This window comes from Labrus mixtus, chromosome 24 (assembly GCF_963584025.1).
Source record: "Labrus mixtus chromosome 24, fLabMix1.1, whole genome shotgun sequence".
Taxonomy (NCBI): domain Eukaryota; kingdom Metazoa; phylum Chordata; class Actinopteri; order Labriformes; family Labridae; genus Labrus; species Labrus mixtus.
Genome location: NC_083635.1, coordinates 4,760,846 through 4,780,234, shown reverse-complemented (window position 1 = coordinate 4,780,234; position 19,389 = coordinate 4,760,846). Strand labels below are relative to the sequence as shown.

The 19,389-nt window shown below is 40.1% G+C and overlaps 1 protein-coding gene across 11 annotated transcripts in view; it reads right to left on the bottom strand.

Moving 5' to 3' along the window:
* The window catches only part of tns1a (tensin 1a), an 84,577-nt gene that overhangs the window by 38,524 nt on the left and 26,664 nt on the right, over positions 1–19,389 (bottom strand). For 8 of the 11 annotated variants that reach the window (XM_061033042.1, XM_061033046.1, XM_061033050.1 and 5 more), the window contains exons 4-5: positions 5,698–5,736; positions 3,073–3,114 (exon numbers count right to left, since the gene is read on the bottom strand). In XM_061033042.1, coding sequence (XP_060889025.1) covers positions 3,073–3,114; positions 5,698–5,736 — 81 coding nt within the window. Of the gene's footprint in view, positions 1–3,072; positions 3,115–5,697; positions 5,737–15,178; positions 15,615–19,389 lie in introns of those variants that run through there. The other 3 variants (XM_061033052.1, XM_061033053.1, XM_061033045.1) reach the window with 3 other exon arrangements.

Genomic DNA, 19,389 nt, shown 5'->3' with positions numbered 1-19,389 from the left:
TGTTGGCTGCATGTGCTTGACCTTAATTACCCGAAAACATCTAGTGGCTGAGTGATATGTATACCAAAGCAGAGAATACTGGAAAAACAACAACTTTCGACATGCTAATATTGGTTTAAACTATAACACATCATTAAAGCTATTGTACATTTTGGGAAATAATACTCTCTTCAGTTTGCTTAGTACTAAATAGCAGTATATTTGATGTACACAGTCAGGAGCTTACATGTATGTCTCCACTTACTCTGAATCCTCTGCCTAGGCCAGACACTGATTTAAATAATCCCCATAAAGCAGGCCTCACACTGACTCAATTATGGTCACGCTGGGGTTCTTGGACTCAAAACCACCATGGAAGTATCTTCTATGGACTAACCAAACAAACATTCCAGCAGCACTTTCCTCATCTATCTAAGCTCACACTTACACACACATATACGAATATATGGAAAACCCATATGCAGATGATTCTCTGATTTAAGTATCAAGAATACAAAAACAAAAATTGTAGTAAAAAAAAAAAATGTTTCATTTGAAATCCATCGAACACATCTAACTTAAAACCAGTGAGAACAAGAAAAAATACCACTTAACTTGAAATAAAAGCAACCTGATAAAAGCTAGATAACACAAGGAAGAAGTGACGAACGCAACTCACCTATTAAGTTCGGACAAAAACATTTTGAAGAAGGTGCAACTAAATTCAATATGAACTCTGAGTCAATGAGCAGAGTGTGTCCTGGTATTTTGAGTGCATTTCTTATAATTACACCCACAACTCACATAACTCTTGTCACTTGCTGTTATATAATATGATGTTCCCTTCTCTTTAAACTACTAATATATTGTTATGCTGTTAATTCATTTAACAATTGGACAGATACAATTTAACACCTCTTATTGCACTAGGATAACAGCACTGCTTCTTGTTGGTTATAAATCATCGAAGAAATGGGGTATTTTGGATGCCGATATGTCCTTTAAGTCTAAAAGACTGGTGCATCATTATCTGGAAAGATTCCAAACAAGATTTGTGGCTTGTTTTGTTGTGGTTGACAGCAGCTAGTTAGCACTTAGCTTGGATCTTCAGCTGTTGATGGTAGCCAAATTGTGAAGAGATCAAGAAATAAATCAGTTATTCACTGTTTATGTGTAAGATAAGTGTGCCACTAACTATCAAATGTGGCCAAATAATGCTAACAAACAGCTAAACACACCTTTCATTGGAATGCTATTAAGCAGTTATCACTGTTTATCTTTATTGCATAGACCTATATTTGCATACTCTGGCGGCTTGTCAGACTCCCTTCTTTTGCCTTTTTTCTCTGTGAAAACACACAGACTGTGAATTAATCTCCCTGCAGACTGGTGTACACAGACCGATCTGTGTTTATAATCTCCCTCTGAGTCACCATCGAACTTCTGCTGCCGATCTAAACATCCAGGCTAAAACTGACGCAAACACTGACTCATTACTGACTTACAAAGGAGAAAGAAAACAGGGATGCAGGACATCATTGCTCCTTTTATCTTTTGAATAAATGCTCCATCTGATTCCATGAAAAATATAAAAAGGACATTCTCCAAAAGCATTGTAAACAAGCTAGCAAATGTAGCCTTTGTGACTGCTGGCTTGAATAAACTGTTTTATTTTACATTAGAAGTGGTTCTCTCATATTTTTCTGGAATCTTTCCTCCTCTGAAACATGCTGCCCATACCCACACCCTTCATGGTTTAACAAAGTCAAACTAAACATGCATTCCTAGTCGTGGTCCAGGCCTTGGCAGCTTTTTCTGGCACAGATGGGACACAATTTGCAGTGACCTAGCAGCTACAGATGTCGTGGCAGCTTTTCTCATTTTGATAAGTATGTGCCGAATATGTCTTTCAGGGGAATGAAACAGAGAGAGGGTAAAATAATTTACCACACTCCACCTGGTTGTGTTGAGGCAGTGGAATTCCACAGGGAGAGTTAAAGACTTTCTCATTGTTTAGATGAATCAACTAAGAAATCCAAATATTTCAAAAACAGTGCCTAGTTATGCCTGGTCTTTCTATTCTTTCTATTTGACATTTTCTGTCAAATTATGCATAACTTAGGAAAGTAGAGGGTAAAACAGTTCAAAGATCATTACAAAAATTCGAAATTTGACATTAAATCACTTTAATTCAACTTTAAAATGTACTTTCATTTGACTCAATGTGCTTGCCTCCCATTAACTTCTTAAAATGTCCCATGTTTTATCATTTACATTTTCCATTGCATGGTCCCTTTAATTTAGAGAGGCTTCCCTTTAATTTCAAGTTTAGTAATCTGTGTCACCTAAAATTAGTCCAGCCCACAGAGTAACAACATGAGTCTCTGGTTGGTTAGCTGTAATGTGTTGCATAGTGCTGCCACCTTCTGTAGTGTGCAGGAACAGGTAGTAGGATTTCCCATCACTGTGTGTTTGGTCAGGCCTAAACAACCTTCTGTATGTTACAGTCAGTTGAGTTAAATAGTGAAATGTCTCAAATTATCCCAGTGTATAACATCTTTTATGACTGAAGCTGACGTGAGGTTGTTGTTGTGTATAGAAAGACTGTAAAATCTATATCGTTATAGACTCTTTGCAGGGCCAAAAGAATGGGGACACCTCGACAAATGTGCAATTGTTGGACAAGTAAATTCAGAATTGATTCCTGGTAATATTCTGCTTTTGAAGCCCAATGGTTTTGTGAGGTCAGCTGTTGATGTTTGACTTGTTTATCCCAATGGTTGACAATTGTAAGTTTGACAATCCACACCAAAATTGGGAAAACCCATTCATAGGTGTGGTGTGTTTCTGCAATAGTATCATTTTTTCCCAAAATAGTAATTTAAGTACCAAGTTGAAACCATGAAAAACTGTGGACCACAAGTACACAAATGCATGTGCAAAACTGTGTCCACATACATTTGGCAAAATGCTCCACAGGTATTGTTATTCCATGACTTTGCAGCATGACAATACCAGAATTAATGAATGAAAAGTTAGTTTGAAAGCATGTCTCCTTGTCTTTAACACTAGTAAAGAAGAGGTGTTACTTACCGGTGTATCTACATGCTTTAATGGCAGCTGAGGAGTGGGAGGCTGGAGAGAGAGAGAGAGAGTGAGAGAGAGCGAGAGAGAGAAGCGAGAGAGAGTCAGAGGGTTAGTCATTGTTTCTTTCACACCCAGGAAGAAACAACATGGTGAAAGAAAAAGGATGGGAAAGAAAAGTTGAGAGAGAAGATGGTGAAACTTGGGGTTCAATAGATCCCGGACAAACACTCACAGGGGGTCCTTTTTTACTTGATTGGCTCAGCTTGATTGGACCATCACCATTAAGGTTCAGAAAACTCCAAAGACTAAACCAAATGTGCCTTTGAAGGATGCCAGCAACTGAATTCTACCATCATTTATAGTGTAGATAGTGCTTGGCTTGAAAAAAGTTGTTAAAGTTTACGGACTAGATTTCCATTGGCACTTTCAGCCACATTGAATGACCTTCATTGGCTAATGGTTTTTGTAGAATAAAAACTCTGCTTGACCCTCAACTAAAGTGGAATTTATGTCACATTGTCTTGTACGTCATAGATTACAGAAATAATTGCTCAAAATGGCTTTCAGTTTTGGTGCTGGTTCAGAAGATAATAAATGCAAGGTTATGATAGCTGAATTTCAAAGGACAGGGCAGAGTTTCAGGTGTCGCCAGCCCCCATTGGGATTTGCCAACGGTTTTTGGTTAAACAAGCAAAAGTGTAATCTAAAAAGTTTCTCATATAACTAACCTTTGCCTTAACGCCGTAATTAACTGATATATTTGGAAGTCCTGAATTTAACAGCTCGCAAAAGTAAGAAAATAAAAAAACTTAACTGGTCAGGAATCAGTTTGGAAATGGAGGGAGAGAGAGAGAGACAGTATGTGATGAGGGAGAGAGGAACACACTAACTGTCTCACACACACACACACACACACACACACACACACACACACACACACACACACACACACACACACACACACACACACACACACACACACACACACACACACACACACACACACACACACACACACACACACACACACACAGCTTAACAGTGATCCATGTGTTGAGGAAAAAATCTCTTAAGTAGAGTGTCTTAGGCCTGATGTGAGCTCTATAAACACAAGCAGGGACTGTTTAACAAGCTGCTGCACTCATTTAAAAAGGCCGGCGTCCAAAATAAATAAAGGAAAAGTAGTTACTGTAGCTCGGAATGTTCCAAATTTGGTCATATCGCTGGTGGTTAATCTGAAATCAAACTGACTGTGCCATTTTTCATTCCACTTTATAAGAAAAATGGACAGGAAATCAGATGAATGATCAAGTAGATATTCATACTGCTTTTCTAATCATGTCTCTCCATTTGCTGAGCGTGCATTTTTAATGGCCCAGAATAAAAAACTCCCACTTCAAGCTCATTAAAGTGAAAGTGACTCAAGCTGCAGTGCTGTAGTGCATAAATCATTTTTTGTCTTGTGAAGGAGCAGCTCATTGAGGAAAGGAAGATAATCACTTGGGCTAGAGCTCAGGATCTAATGCTTTAAGTCAACATAGTATTTAAATAACGTCCTGAAAACTCAAGATAACTAGTGATTTAAGTTGCTGAAAATATTTTGTCTTAATGCTTACACTGCATGTTAACGTCACACAGAATACTTGTATTATTCTGTCTTTTGGGAATTTACACTTGAAAGATTACAAATTCAGATATGCTTGTAGCATCGCCAAGCTTCATACACACAGTCATCACAAAAAACAGTAAAAGAATACATTTTCAAATGCCATATAGATGCTAAACTTCTACTCGTGAAAAAATGAAGATGATAAAAAAAGGGGGAAACAAATGAAATCGTCCAAGCTTGGGTAACTAAAGTGATTTTTTTAGGTATCCTACTGTAGGTATCCTGTGGAGTGATGTTTTAATGGGTGGGCCCATTTTATTGGTTCTTGTGAATGTGCACAAGCATGAAGTTTAGCACAGTCACTCTTCTGCCAGTGGTTTCACACTCATTTATAGGATGGGGTTAAATGGCAAGACAAAACAAAAAATCATCCCTCAATTGTGACAAAGGTAAAAACAGTTGGAAAGTAAACACAGCAGGTTGAAAGTATGGAAAGGCTGATTTATGGACGTGTTAGGAGGAAGGAAATGCGTGCGACACATTTTTTTTTGACTTTGCAGGTACACAACGTTTTGTGTGCAAAGTAATTAGCTATTTTTTTTTCATTTTCCAACTCTTCTAGTTGATCAAAACTGCACTATCAATATAATGGTATGTAATAGTTATGAGTCTAGAATGAAGCAGAGGTGAAATAGGATTGAGCTGTATTTCAGCCAGTAGACAAAGCCATATTTTCACTTTTCGTATCATCTCAACAGCTAAAAAACAGGACACATAGGCGCCTTTTTTTTTTTAGCTTAATGGACTTAATGAAGGAAGAAGAGGAAGCTCTTATAGTTATAGCTTTGACTTTTGACTTTAGTGACAACCCTAAAATTCCCCGTTACCTTCTGCAACAATTCCAGGAAGGATTTCGGCTGCAACAGTTTTGGGGGGTTCTTGAGGTCAACGAGATCTTTGAATTTGTCCGTGATGGTTTAACTTGTGCATACATTCACACACTTGTGCACATAAACACTCACCGGTTCATTGTTGGTAGTTGTTTGACATGATGTGGTAACCTGTAAGAGGAGAAAGAAGAGACATTTAAGAAAGCTGCAGTGTCTGAAAATATAAGTTCATTACATCAAATAAAGAGGAGAAAAAGCTTAAGTCAAAGAAAAATACCATGAAAAGACATTGTACAACAAGGCTTGTAGCTTTGTTGCATTTAAGCAGTACTTTAGGACTGCGTTTTCTGCACTAAAAGGTCCTTTTATTTTTGTTCAAACAGAAGAGGCATCTGAATGTTTCCTCCTGAATGCCTGAGTGTTCCCCAAAATCGCCCTCAACAGGACAGAAATAACCACTGCGTCAACAACAAGGCCTTTCAAGCTGTTTCTCTGTGTGGGAAACATGTCAGACTCAGTCCAGGCAGCACTGCATTTAGCACAAAAATATACATGACAGAGAAAACGGTCTGTAAAAGCCAGAAAACAATTCAATGCTATGAGTTAGTAAACTGTTTTGCATGATGTTTCTGCTGATAAATCCGTTTGAGGGGAACCAGACAAACATGTTGTGCCTCATCAAGCACGTCTGGAGAATTTCCACTTTTATTCCGTAACAACTGGGGTCAAGTATCATGCTAAAAGTCCAGTTTATAGTCTGATTTATACCCTCTGTGTCCCTGATGTTGTCCTGACCTGCTCGCTGACTCCACATGTACCAGGAACAAATGTTGGGCTGAACGACACACATGCCAGGAAGGATCAAACTCAATTTTTGGATTGTGGCTGTCACATTAGGTGATCATCGGGTCATAAATCCTTGGCATGGCAGATTATAAATTCGCAACCAGCAACTCTTCCAGCTTCATTTCTTACTTTTCAAACAATTTGCCAATTTATTTATTGTCCTTTTGGTGTCTTGGCTGTACCTTTGAATGTTATCAAATCTGACCTGGAAAGCCAACCACAATGCAAACTGCAATATATTACGAGTTATAACTTAAAAATTGGGATTAGTGTGGTTTTGGTTGGGATGTAAAAGAGTGGTGGTGGGTTGAGTTTGCTAAACTGGAACTAAAAACGATAAATTAAATCTTTGAAATGCCAATAAGTGATTGCTGGTCATAGAGTCCCAGAGCAAATAGCGAACTCCTCGACTGTTTTATTTTCTGTGACAAGTGATCAGAAGAGACTCTGCCGACTATTAAACAGACAAAAAAATATAAAATTCTCCCAATAAACGAGATAAAACTAGCGAATATGTATGTTATGTACTCCAAACTAACCAATTAGCAACATAATAATCTCGAGACATGTTGTTTAAGCTCTGCTTTATTGTCCTGCCAGCATCGTAGTTTAGCCCTTTGGATATTGCATTTTTATTTAGTTAAATAAGTTGGTTCTACACATAACTAGGACTTGTATTGGTTCTTAATTGAAGTAATCCTGCAGAATGTAATAACTTCTCAAATGCTCCATTGGGTAATTATACCTCACAGTTTAATTACTGTTTGATTTCTGCTCAGTATTGCTTAATAATGTATAATGCTACACTGCAAATAATACTTAGAAGTTGCAGTGTAGTTTTATACATTATTAACTACATACAGTAGTGCTAGAGAGAGTGTTTCCAAAGGCCGTCCTCTCTCTTTTTCAGTTCATTTCACTTCCATCTCCAACAGTTTCATTCTGCGACTCCAAGAGAAACCAAACGCTCCATCTCCTCTTCTGTAAACAACATCCTGCTCCCACTTAGTGCTACTGCAACAACATGTTTTTATTTGTCTCTGTTGAAACAACAGTAGGTTTTCCAACAAATGCGGCTTGGTGGCACACCAGAACTATAAACTGCAGCGTGGAGGAGCAGTACTGTACCTGTTGCCAGACCTCCCAGCAACAGTATCACTTGTCCCCTAATTATACTATCACCTCAAAATAAGAGCCGTATTGGTTTCCTGATGTTGAGACGCTACATGTAGCAACTTTAAATAGCAGTCAAGGCATCACAGGCTCTCAAAACAGTTTGCTAATAGTATCCGTGGCAGGCTGGTGTGGCTCCTAATAGTCTGTGTTGCCCTCTGCATTACAAATCACTGATTATGATGCATTAACAGGCTCTCTGTGGCAAGCTGGCTTCTGTTTACTTTAGTTGTGCACGGATAAACATGCAAAGGGGAGTCTGTGGATGCATACGTGTGCACAATTAAACGCATTCGTGCAGCGACGTGATGCGAGTTGACGGATGTTTACAAGCGCAGAGATGCGAGCGGGCTATCAGGGTACAACACAGGCAGGCAGGAAGGAAGCCGCTGTAATTAGTTTGCTCTGGGAAAACAAAAGACTCATTGACTTTGTAATGCTATCATCAACTGTATCAGAATACGGTTGGGGGATAACATCACAGCAGAGCAGATCCTGCCCAGCGCTTTTGCTGATGTTTAATATGATGGCATCAGTCCCAAAGTCAAAGCTGATATGGTTTCGCACAAAACACGCAGACAGAAGCGGGGCATTTTAGGGTTAGGAGCATGCTATGCTGCATAACTGGCACCTTTTTATCGAACTGACTGGTGCTTTGTTCTGTTACTGATATGCACATGCACACTTGAAAGTGAAATGCATCCTTAAATCAGCCAATAGTTGATGAAGCATGAAAACCATCAAATATAACAAGCCTTCAGTCAAAAATACACTAAAAGGCAGTCTCCAGAAATATCACATACAATTTTGCAAATGTCTTTTGCAGAGTATCCAAAGTCCACAATGGATAGAAATAGTTCAGGTTATTTCATTGTATGGAAAACTGATTTATCCCAGAGACATGCCGACAAAACCATTGAAAACATACCTACACATATCATATATATAAAATATGATTGGTCTTGTTAAGTGAATGGAGGACCCAAAACTTCCCCCACATAAATTGGCTCTGCAGGATTCTCTTTCTTTGATAGTCAATTTGTAAATGGTGACAACCCAACATCCAACATCTAATAAAAAGCCAACATCACATGCCTGTGTATGGTGATGGGAGCAGGCATTGGTTTTGACAACACACGACTTAAAGGTCCTCATTTTCTCTGGGTTAATAAAGTGAATGAGTTACAGTGTTTCTGCTCCAGGTGTAACAGGGAAGTGGAATAAGGTTAAAGGAAGAGTAAAATGTTCCTTTTGAGAAGGACGCATGCGGAAACGACTTCAGTTGCAAGTTTATTTTGTACACAAAGGTAGAATTAATTTAGTCCTGCAAAAATGCTACATTCTTGAATGTTCCATTTTAAAGATTGGGTTGATTTCAGTGAATGGTACATTTGAAGGATGCAGTGTGTGATGCAGTCGAGTTTGGGTGTTTGCCCCATCAATTCTTATTTGAAAAATAAAAAATAATAACAACTGATTTCCTCTGTTTCCCCATTTTGTGAATGGAAAAAAGATAAAAATTTAAAACTTTTTGCTAAAATGAACACCCATAATGCTTTTCACTTTGTCCTGCTACTACAGAAAGGCTCTGTGACAAAGCAGCCAATACCCACCTACTCAACTGGAGCTTTTCAGAAGCTAAAGGAAGATAAAGTAGCTCCCAGTAGCCAGGAGGCAGGAGCGAGTCAGCTCATGCATGCTCTTGCTGTTTCTACACTACCTGGGGCCGCTACTGACATTCATATATATCAGTGTTGGCTGTTGCAGTGGCCCTGGGGGCCTCGTAGCAAGCGCATCTGCCTTTTATTTACAGCTGACAGGAGGTGCTGTTCTGTTGGCTGTACTGTAGCATAGCCCTGAAAATGTCCTGATGATGACTCCCTCCAGTATTGATCTAAAGGTCAGAAGGGTACAGATGCTTGGCTACTGTTTGCTTACATCCATAGAAACCAGACTATTGAGCAGCCTGATCCAAGCCATATAAATCCTGAATAATTTCTTGAGGAATATACAGTATGTGTGTATGTTGATATGGTTTGGAAAGAATCAGACATGATTATCGCTTGTAATTATTCATACGTCAAAGTTTTAGTGAGGGAGTCTAGAAAGCAGACAACCAGAGCAGCTGGCAGAGAGAAAATACAGACACTGACCTCACATTCACACAATCATACATTCCTTCAAACACCACGGCTCAGGATAACTTAAAAGCCTCACCACATCACCATGCAACCAGGCGAGAGAACAACTTCAGCCATATTTGGTGGGTAAAGCTGGAGGCAAGACTTACACAGGCTTCACATGGTTTTTACCAGCTCAGACGGATAAAAGAGAAGGAATCTCTGAGAGGCCCAGACACACACTGAGGCATGGAGCCAGACTTACACCTGAACTTTATCCATCTGAAACTGTTTTGCATCTGTGGCATCTCAAAATCTGTAAAATGGTCCAGCTTAGGTTTCTTTCTCCTGTGATTGCCCAATAATGATAACAATAAAGAAAAAAAGACAGATCCTAGCCATTTTTGTTTGTTAGATTTCCAGTCTTTTCTTCAGCATATGTACCATAGCCTTGAAATTCCTTACAAAGGAAGATATCTGTTTGCCTCAATAATCCATACAGCAGTCCCAAAATGCCCAGAAAATATGTACTTCTTTGATCAACTTTCACCACCCAAAGCCTTACAACTAATTGAATTTGACAGATATAGTCCTTGCTTCCGTTTATGAGATCTTGATTTTGTCTTGATCCCACTAAAAAAAACATTTATTTGATATCTTAATGTGTCTCTCGCCAATCACTTCCCAGTAAAGTGACCAGCAGACCACAAAGAAAACTCTCCCAACAGCCATCCAGAGTCAAAGTCGGTTAAGGCTTTTAAAACAAGGGAGCTTATAATCTCACAGAGTCACGAGGGGCGTCTGGGAAGCCACTGAGCTAGAACAAGGAGTCTAGCGAGCCACCACGGGGGCCCCTCCGCAATCTCTACCCAGCCGAGTGGCCTCATTAGGGGGCAAAGAGAGGTGAGCCGAGGCGGGACGTTGTTGAATTACCCGCAGCAAAGGTCAAATGGCTCAGGTGAGTCTCGACAGCGTCATAGAGCTACCCTTCTCTTTCTTGATCTCCCCTCTCCACAATGAGAGCGTGGATCAGTGGGAGCTTTAATGATTTCAGCAAAAGTGCTGCTCAAGTACTCAAGTGGGTTTATATGGAAATGGAGAGTGCAGATATCAAAGCACGACTCTGGAGCCCGGTCCACTGAGTTGAAACATTGTATAATAAGTATAGACTCCGCAGTTCACGCAGGATGGTGATGAACTGTTTTCTTTTCACTCTCACAGACTTCAAAGAGGCTGGAGCAAGCATCCATGATAACCGAGGAAGAATTAGACAGGCCTGCTAAGCAATCTTTGCATTCTTTGTTTGAATTTCTTCAAACAATAAGGGCAGCCAATTAAAAAGGGTATGCAAATTGACTTTTTGCAGATGATATTAACCTATTTTACGATACTTTATGTACAGGTAAAGTTCAGAGATTATAAGAGGCAGAAAGTGAGTTTTGTTCACTTGAAAAAGCAATATTTCCCCATGTTTTTTTTGCCTTTTGATTACTCAACAAACATGCGGCAATCAATCGATCTTTGTCGATCTACTTCAGCCCAACTCATGGGAGAAAGGATGTGTTTGTAACTGTGCATAAATCATCTTATTGGCTCCAATAATTGCGCCTGCCATTGGTCCAACCACACTCAAAATTCCTTAGGCACTCCTCCTGCCCACACAAGAGTCACTGCCGCGCTGATGGCAGTTTGCCTGAGAAAGTAAATTCTTCTCTTTCCAAACAGGGGCCAAATAAGGACTGAAGCTCAAACAGCCCCTTTGGAGGGATTCATCCATCGGCTGGGTTTCTGTTTTACTTGGAGAGCTAATAAATCCGCTGATGTCTGTGCTGGTTTAGAGTATGTTCCTTTCCTGCTTTGACATTTTGACATAATGTCAAGTGTGTAACATGGCATGTTCATCTGGGTGGCAGTGTGTTTCTGGCAAGAGTGTGCTGGCAGTGTCGAGGGATGTCTTTATTGGTATCTGATGAAGAGTCTAAAAAGAGAGGTAAATCAAGTTGTAGCACAATAATGGCACAATAAATGACTCATGCAGAATGCTGCCAAAAATGAATACTTTGTGGGAAAGGTTTACCACCATAATGCTATCTATCATTTACAAGGGACTGAAGAATTTCAAGCCCATGATTCAATATCTTATTAAGCAATGTATCCACTCTTTGAACATGTAATCTCGTCAAGGGTCAAAACTATCTGCAGGATGTCTAAATCTGGAACTAAACTATGTGAATCATGTCTTTCAGTCTTGGCTGGACCATGAAAGTCCAAATGCTGTTTCAAGGCCTCCAAAACAGGATGGAAAGTAGCTGTTGTATACACATCATGTCTAAATAATTGTTTTTTTGCAGTGAAGAACACGCTGCCCGACAGCTGTTTCCAATGGCATCCATCAACAACCAGTAGCCAAACATAAACACAACCTTCCCACAGCATGAAAACCATCCTGTGATGGTGGAACCCTCTATACAAGGCCTTGACTGGATTAAAAGTAACATTTTGGAAGCTTTCTCGGATGGAATCGACAAAGCAACAAGTTCCCAGTCCTTCCAATACAATCTGCAATCTAAATCTTGTAGATGACTCAAGAAGGGGATATATATTTTTCACATCTGAAGAAAATCACTTCCACATGGTTAACACACCATAAATAAGCATAAAAATTGTTCGACAGGCATAAGTGTTTGCTTCTACCCTAAATGGTTCAAATACCACAACCTACAAGAGGTCACTGAAAAGATTCATTCATGCCTTTTTATTTCAAATACTACTGCCTGAGGTTAGGGATTCGTGTCCAACAATGGCACTAACATGAATTAACCGCAAAATAACAGAAATGCCAAAAGGGGCCAAAAGGAATGTCATCAAGTAAATCTGCAAGAGGCAAAAGACTCTGCATCAAAGAGGAAGAAGCATCATGGTCAGGTCACAGTGCGTGGTGAGCAAACTCTGGTCTGGCTGCATCACCCTTTGTAAGGCTAGAACTAATGTCTCCAAGCTATGGACGACAAAATACACCATTAAACAAGAAAATGATGAATATCAGATGTCCAATTGTGGCTTACATTGGACACAGGTTTAAAACCTCCAAATCTACAGGCTTGTGTAAGAGTTTTACGCAAGAGAAGCATGACTGCGTTTCAGTTATGGGAGAGGGCTAACAATTGGCGTTATGTTTAACCCAAATCTCACCTGATGAGCAACATCTTGGATCTCCACTCATGGGAAACAGTTTGCAGTAGAAATCGGTGCAGTTTTGTAATATTTCAAAAGACCCAGCTTCTATGGAAGCTGAAAACATCATGTTTTAATCATTACTGGATATAGTAGTTGTTTTACTGTGCTGATTGGTCTTTTCCGGATTGCGTTCGCCTATCAGCTCTGTTTAATTAGTGGTGGCTACAGGAAGATGCATTTGACCACTTATAGCACAGGGAAGTGAGAATAAAGAAACCATACCGAACCAAAATCAAGGATATACAGTCAACAATGACAATAAATGACAATAAAATATAGGCTTACAAGAATGCATGATGCTGGAAATGATGAAAGTGAAAGCTCTTTTGCTGCAATTACTTCTATGAAAGCCTCAATTTGTGCTTGTATCTGCACTTTTCTTGCAAGTTAAATCTCAAAACAGACGGTATGCATTGAAATTCCTTTATTCCAAACCTGCTTTTTATCATTCCTTGCCAGCCTGTCACTTATTTACAGAAATAAGTTACAGGATATGCAGTGACTCTACTAATGCAGCCTTGGCCTCGTGTGTGGTTGCATGTTGAATGCCATCCTCCCTGGTCACTACTGTTTTTATAACACGTCCCAGCACATTCTTTTGAGCTGACACGGCTGAAGGAGAGCCAAACATCTACCAACAATACTTTCTGTTTCTCATCCCCCAAAACCTACATTAGAATATTTTCAAATGAAATTTTAAAAATATAAGCGAGGTACCTGACACATAAAAACAAACTTCACATCGGCACAAACATGCGTGATGAGTTACTCTTGGCAATGAAAGTTCAAAGCAATCTAACTGGAACCTTGTAAGGTGCTTTTCTGAGATTTATGGGACTGTTTTCTCAACATTTTCTCTTACAGTTGTCAAGGTTTCCCTCCTCTTATGTGTCAAAAGATAAACCGCCCAGAGGGAAGGTAGGTATGTTATTAAGGCATGGGAGAGACGGACAGAAGAGACAAATAGTTCAAAAGGGATGGATCTACAGGGAAAGCAGCCCTGCCACTAGCATAACTCTTTGAGAACATCTTCATGTTATGAGAAACAAGGGAGGCATAAGTTAGGGCTCGTTTGGCAGTTCAAGAGGGTTTCTGGGCAAGGTGGAGAAATGGTAGAGGTTTTTCTGTTGAGATTTTTGGACCAATTTGAAAAGGGTGATGCAGGGTGAGCGCATCGGGTTCAAGGTTATATTATTTAGAGATGTTTGCCTTTCGAAACCTAGACTAGAGTACTGGCCAATTCACAGGACCTCTCTGATACTAGTGCAAACAGAAATAATACGTTGTATTGGTCGTCATATGCTAGATTACCTTGAACCAGTAGATATTTGGGGTGTCAATTGTTATTGTATTGGATTGGTGCATTGACTACATTCAAACTGATGCACTATATCACATTTTAGTAATGTCTATTTAGAGATCTCTAGTATAATGTATTGAAAAGAAATTACTCAAGTTAACACAAAATGGAACAAGTGTGAAAAAGTGATTTTGGTAGCGCAATAAAACTGCATTCCTTTCTGTTGTTTTGACTGTTTAGCGGCAGACAGGACAGACAAGCCTCTCGACCTTTTGACCACTCATGTTTAACCGCTACCCTCATGTTAGCTCAATGTCAAAGGTGAGTGATTGCCATCATCAGTCTGCATCCTCCCTCAAAGGCGCCGGAAAACGAAAGAGTGCGAGAACGAGTTGAAGGGAAGGCGAAGACGCGGCAAGGAAGAAAAGACATTCTACAGGGTTTCGTCTCCTCAAGCTGCTCTACTTCATCTCCTCCAATCCAGAAGCAGGTTACGCTGCGAGGGAAAACACGTGGTTGCCTGCTGTGTTGACCAGTTGCCCCGGGTCTCCCCCAGCGACATTGCCGCCACAAATCACTGCACGTCGCTCATGAAAGACTTGGAACAGCAACTTAAATGAACCCTGTCCGTACCGTTCCCATGGGAGCAACTTTCCCATGAGTGTGTGAGAGACTAGCCTTCTTCCGAAACATGCAGAGGGAAGCATTTTCAGCTGACATGACATTCAGAAAATCACTTTTTTTTTTAGGTATCTCTAACATGCACCAAACACCACTTGAAATTCAGCCTGATGTCCTCCTTCTTACTGGGTTTTAAGCCATGAAGGAATGCAAAGAACTACAAACTTGTTCAACACTGCAAACCCAAACTACACACGGAATTTAGAGCAAAAATACTTTTTCTAGGCTAGTTAAAATCCACTCCTCCATGTCTTACCTGCGCACCAGTGCCACTTTTTCTCACGCTCTCTCTTCTCTCCCCCTCTGCCTTCTCCCTACCTCTGCATTCTAACTTCCTTCAGACCCCCCTCCAGGAGAGAAAGAGTGCAAGAGAGGGAGTACCAAATACAGACACTTTCCTCCTCCTCCTCCTCCTCCTTCGCCTTCACCGGCCCTCTCGCTCAAAACAACAGCAGTAATCCCAAACGCGTGCCAGAGAGCTACTGAACTTGATTCTGTGTATATGCGTGCCTCATGCGGATGTCTGTGCAGCCTCTGGACTGGACCAGGATTCAGTCTTTGTACTGCTGGCTACAGTTCCTCCCGTCAACTGCCAAGAAATTTTGAAACATGCTATATAAGGCCAAGAAACTGGCTTGGGGCTCCTTATGATTCCGGTACCCAAAACGAGAGAGCAAAAAGCCGTCCTGGGGCAGACAGTAACTGTATCCCTCTGTATCCCTCCCTCTGCTAACTCACTCTATTTCTCTCTCTCTCTCTCTCTCTCCTCCCTCCTTCTCCACACAGTCGTTGCTGTAGCTGTTCACACATGCTCTGCATAGGGAGTTAGAGGGAGAATGGAAGGAGAGAGGAATAAAACTATTTTGTTGTCGTTTCTGAACTAAAAAAAAAATCTTCCTTGAATCAGATGCATCTATAATAACTTCTAAAGACGTTAATTTGCAAGAAAAAAACCCAAAAATGGTTTAGTGCAATAAGATGGTTGATAACAAGGGTTTATGATCTTACACTTGATAACTAAAAAAAAAAAAGGACTTTCATGTTTGACGTCGCCATGCTAGCAGTTTGTGAAAAATTGTGACACTCTCTGGGATGTTTGCTTCTTAATCGGTGCAACATTTTTAGTATTGTATTGTATTTTAACTTCTTAATCACATTTTGTTCAAGGGTATTTTTTCATTTGTCGTTTTAAATGGAGTGCACAATAAGTAGTTTTGGTTACACTTCATGATAACCATCATCTATAAAGGGCATATTGATAGTTAATTAACTTTAGTTAATAGTTGTTTTACTGTTAACAAACAATAAAACGAGAGTTAAAGGTTTTATATGTAACTTTTGACATGTAGAAATCGGTTTTTTTTAAAAGTAGATGTGTACTGTCTATCTGTGTTGCCTGTATAAAATGTTTACCCGGGTCGTTTTTTTCCGCAAAAGCTCCAGGAAGTGACATTATATGCGCGTTCTCGACGTCCTCCTCCCACTACTCCGCTTAGGGCCCTGACACACCAAGCGACAAAGGCCGCCACTAGTAGTTTTTAAGTTATATATTAAGTAGTATTACAGAAGAAAAAAGATCATACTTTAAAAGTTCTCTGACCATTTTTTTTACACACAGTGTTAAAAAAAATCTCTGTACAGTTTACCAAGCTGTAAGTGCAGGTACATTTCATCTTCTTCTGTCTGTATTCATGAAATACCACGAAAAATATATATGCATACAAATTATTTTTCTTTCAAAAATGTGTGTATGTTAGTGCAGTGCCGGTCTCAGGATGGGTAAGGACCAGGGCCAAAAAAGGGGCCCGAGCTGCATGCATAAGATCAATTAATGCTGACTCAGTTCCAAACATTTCTTACTTCTCTTTTTTTTTTTTTTATTATGTTCTTGCACTTTTGGCCTTTTTAACAGCATTTTTTTTTATCATGCCCCTTGAGTCCACCAGAGCTCCAGTACAACAAAAAAAAAACTGAAGCCAACAGACAGTCCACGCCAAGAATGGTCTTTTTTCTTACTTTGGGGGGAAAATATTTGCCAGTCTCGTTTTGGGTTTTAACCACTTTGAGTGAACTTAGCTCTTGACCTCCAGAAGTAGTCTGGGGGTAAATTGGGCCATCAGTCATCTGCTAGCACCCGCTTATTAGGCCTCCCGTACCGTTTGTCTGCCAGCGCTATCTCCCGACTACTGCGCCGCATCTACACCACTGAAGGGCGTCGCTATGGAGACATGCTGTGATGACTCTTTGATGTGACGTGTTTGCACCGGGGAAACAGACTTGCCTCTGTGAAGGGCTGCTGAGGAATGAGGAGGCTTGGCCCCGGTAAAAGTATGTGTGAATGTGTGTGTCTCATCATATTCTCTCTCCCTCCTTGTTCTACCTTTTTCACTTTCATGCTTGGATAGTTGCTCTCTTTCTCTTGCCAACATTCTTGAACGCTCCTCATCTCTGCCTCTATGCACGTCTTACTGTGCTTTTGGTCTTGCTCCATGCACTCTTTCCCTTCGGTTGATAAAACAGACAAATAAGGAGAACCTTATGAAAAACAGAGTGCCTGTCACAGCACTGAGAAGGAGTACTAGAAACCTGTCCTGCGGCAAAATAGAAAAAGTGACTCAGTATTTTCATCCTGTATTGTAGTCAAAGAAGCATGTGTCATTCATACCATACAAGCAGAATCAATTTGTGTTTGGTTTCACTTTAGTGCTAATAGTTCTAAAAACTCTTCTGCTTATTAGTCTATTTTTTCAGACTTTTCATAACTTCCCTATCTTTCAAGCTTTGTTTTCCCTTTAAGATCAAATACTTCTCTTACCCTCAGTGAATGAAAATGTATGACGTCCACTGAAACTCACACACGTTCGATAAAAAGACCCAAATTTAAACTTGTGAGGTGGTAAAATGGGGTTGCACCCGTGCCGCCTGAAACATTAAAGAGCTTCTGGGATGCACTTTATGGAGCATGTCATTTGCCAGGGGTCTAATGAAAGGCCTCTTCCAAATGTCACACATCTACACATGTGAGGGTGTGGATTAAGACGCCAGGATGCCAGGATTTCAAACTAAGACCTAAAAAACCACTTGACCTCAAACTTCTGCAGTGGAGGAGGCCCGGCTAAGTTAAATTCAGACTTAGTTGAGATTGGAATGTGTGCACTCAGAGAGAAACCAACACAATTTAAAGCCACTTTGTTCAAGTAAAAGTCGTTTTTTTTAAAGGTAGAACTTCAGAGAGAGCATCCCTCCTGTTTCTAAAAATGCTTAGCTGTATCTTGCACGTCATTGCCTGTGTTATGTAAGCAGTGTGAGGCAGCCTGACAGAAAGGGATTTTAGGCCACTAGAGATGAAAAGGAGGGACCGCTGGGAGTCTCCTCTCGGCAATAATATCCCCTGGATTTTCTTTTGCATGACAAAGTAACTATTGAATCTTCTAAAAATAGGCATCCAGCGTGTGACTGGGTTGCCAAATCTGCTTGAGAAACCTCAACAGCTTAAAGAAAGGGATGTTCTTTCTTAGCTCAAGGGTTTTGACAAAGGTGTCAACAGTAAAACATTTTAAAGTAAGTAATTGTAAACTATAAAAGCTCAATGATATGGTTTTAAGACTAGAAAGTGAAAACATACACCTTGGATTAAGAGTCTTTGGAAAAAGTTTTCAACGTTTTCTTTTCATTATTACAATAAATATTGATGTTAAACCAACTGCCTTCCACCTGTCTCGTCCCAACAGCAGAGAATGGCAAGAATGGATAAGAATTATAAGATGTGTATTCCCAAAGAAGAAACTGTTGAAATCTTGAACACGAACACACAAAAACCCTTTAACATTGTTCTTGGACTGCAACTGTGACTCACTTCCTAGTCATTTGTTTCAACCCTTGTCCTGTTCTAAGGTTGGTGAAGAGCTACAAACACAGGAAGTTCAAAAGCCTGATTATATTTTGTTCATCTCCAGCTGAGAGCAGCGATAAGTGAAGAGGTTGTGCGGTTTTCTTGATTTTCTTGTTTCAAAAACTTGCAAATGTCCTGTAGTTTGGTGGTAGCAGACAGAAACAGTTGTGGTCTACAAGTTCCCAACCTGAACCCGCAGGTGCTGGATGAAATAGAAATACCCAAACTGAAATGTCAGATTTTCCCGAGCTTGATCCCATCTTGCATTATGGTAGAGAACCGTAGTTTCCCATCACAAATTTGTCTTGTGGCAAAGCTTGAATTGCAGCAGTGCGGCACGTCAAACAGGACCACATTTTTAAAAAACACAAACACATAAACAGCATTCTAGAAACTAAAGCCAAAGCAAAGCAAAATGACTCTCCAGCATTGTTATTTACATGAGGAACATTCAAACTTCTTGCGTGATCCTGTCCTTGTCCAACCACTTCCCATAATTCCTCTCCTGGCCTGTACCATTCACTGCCAAACCCTCGCCTGAGTCTTCCAACCCGACAGCCCCAATCGAACAGCGC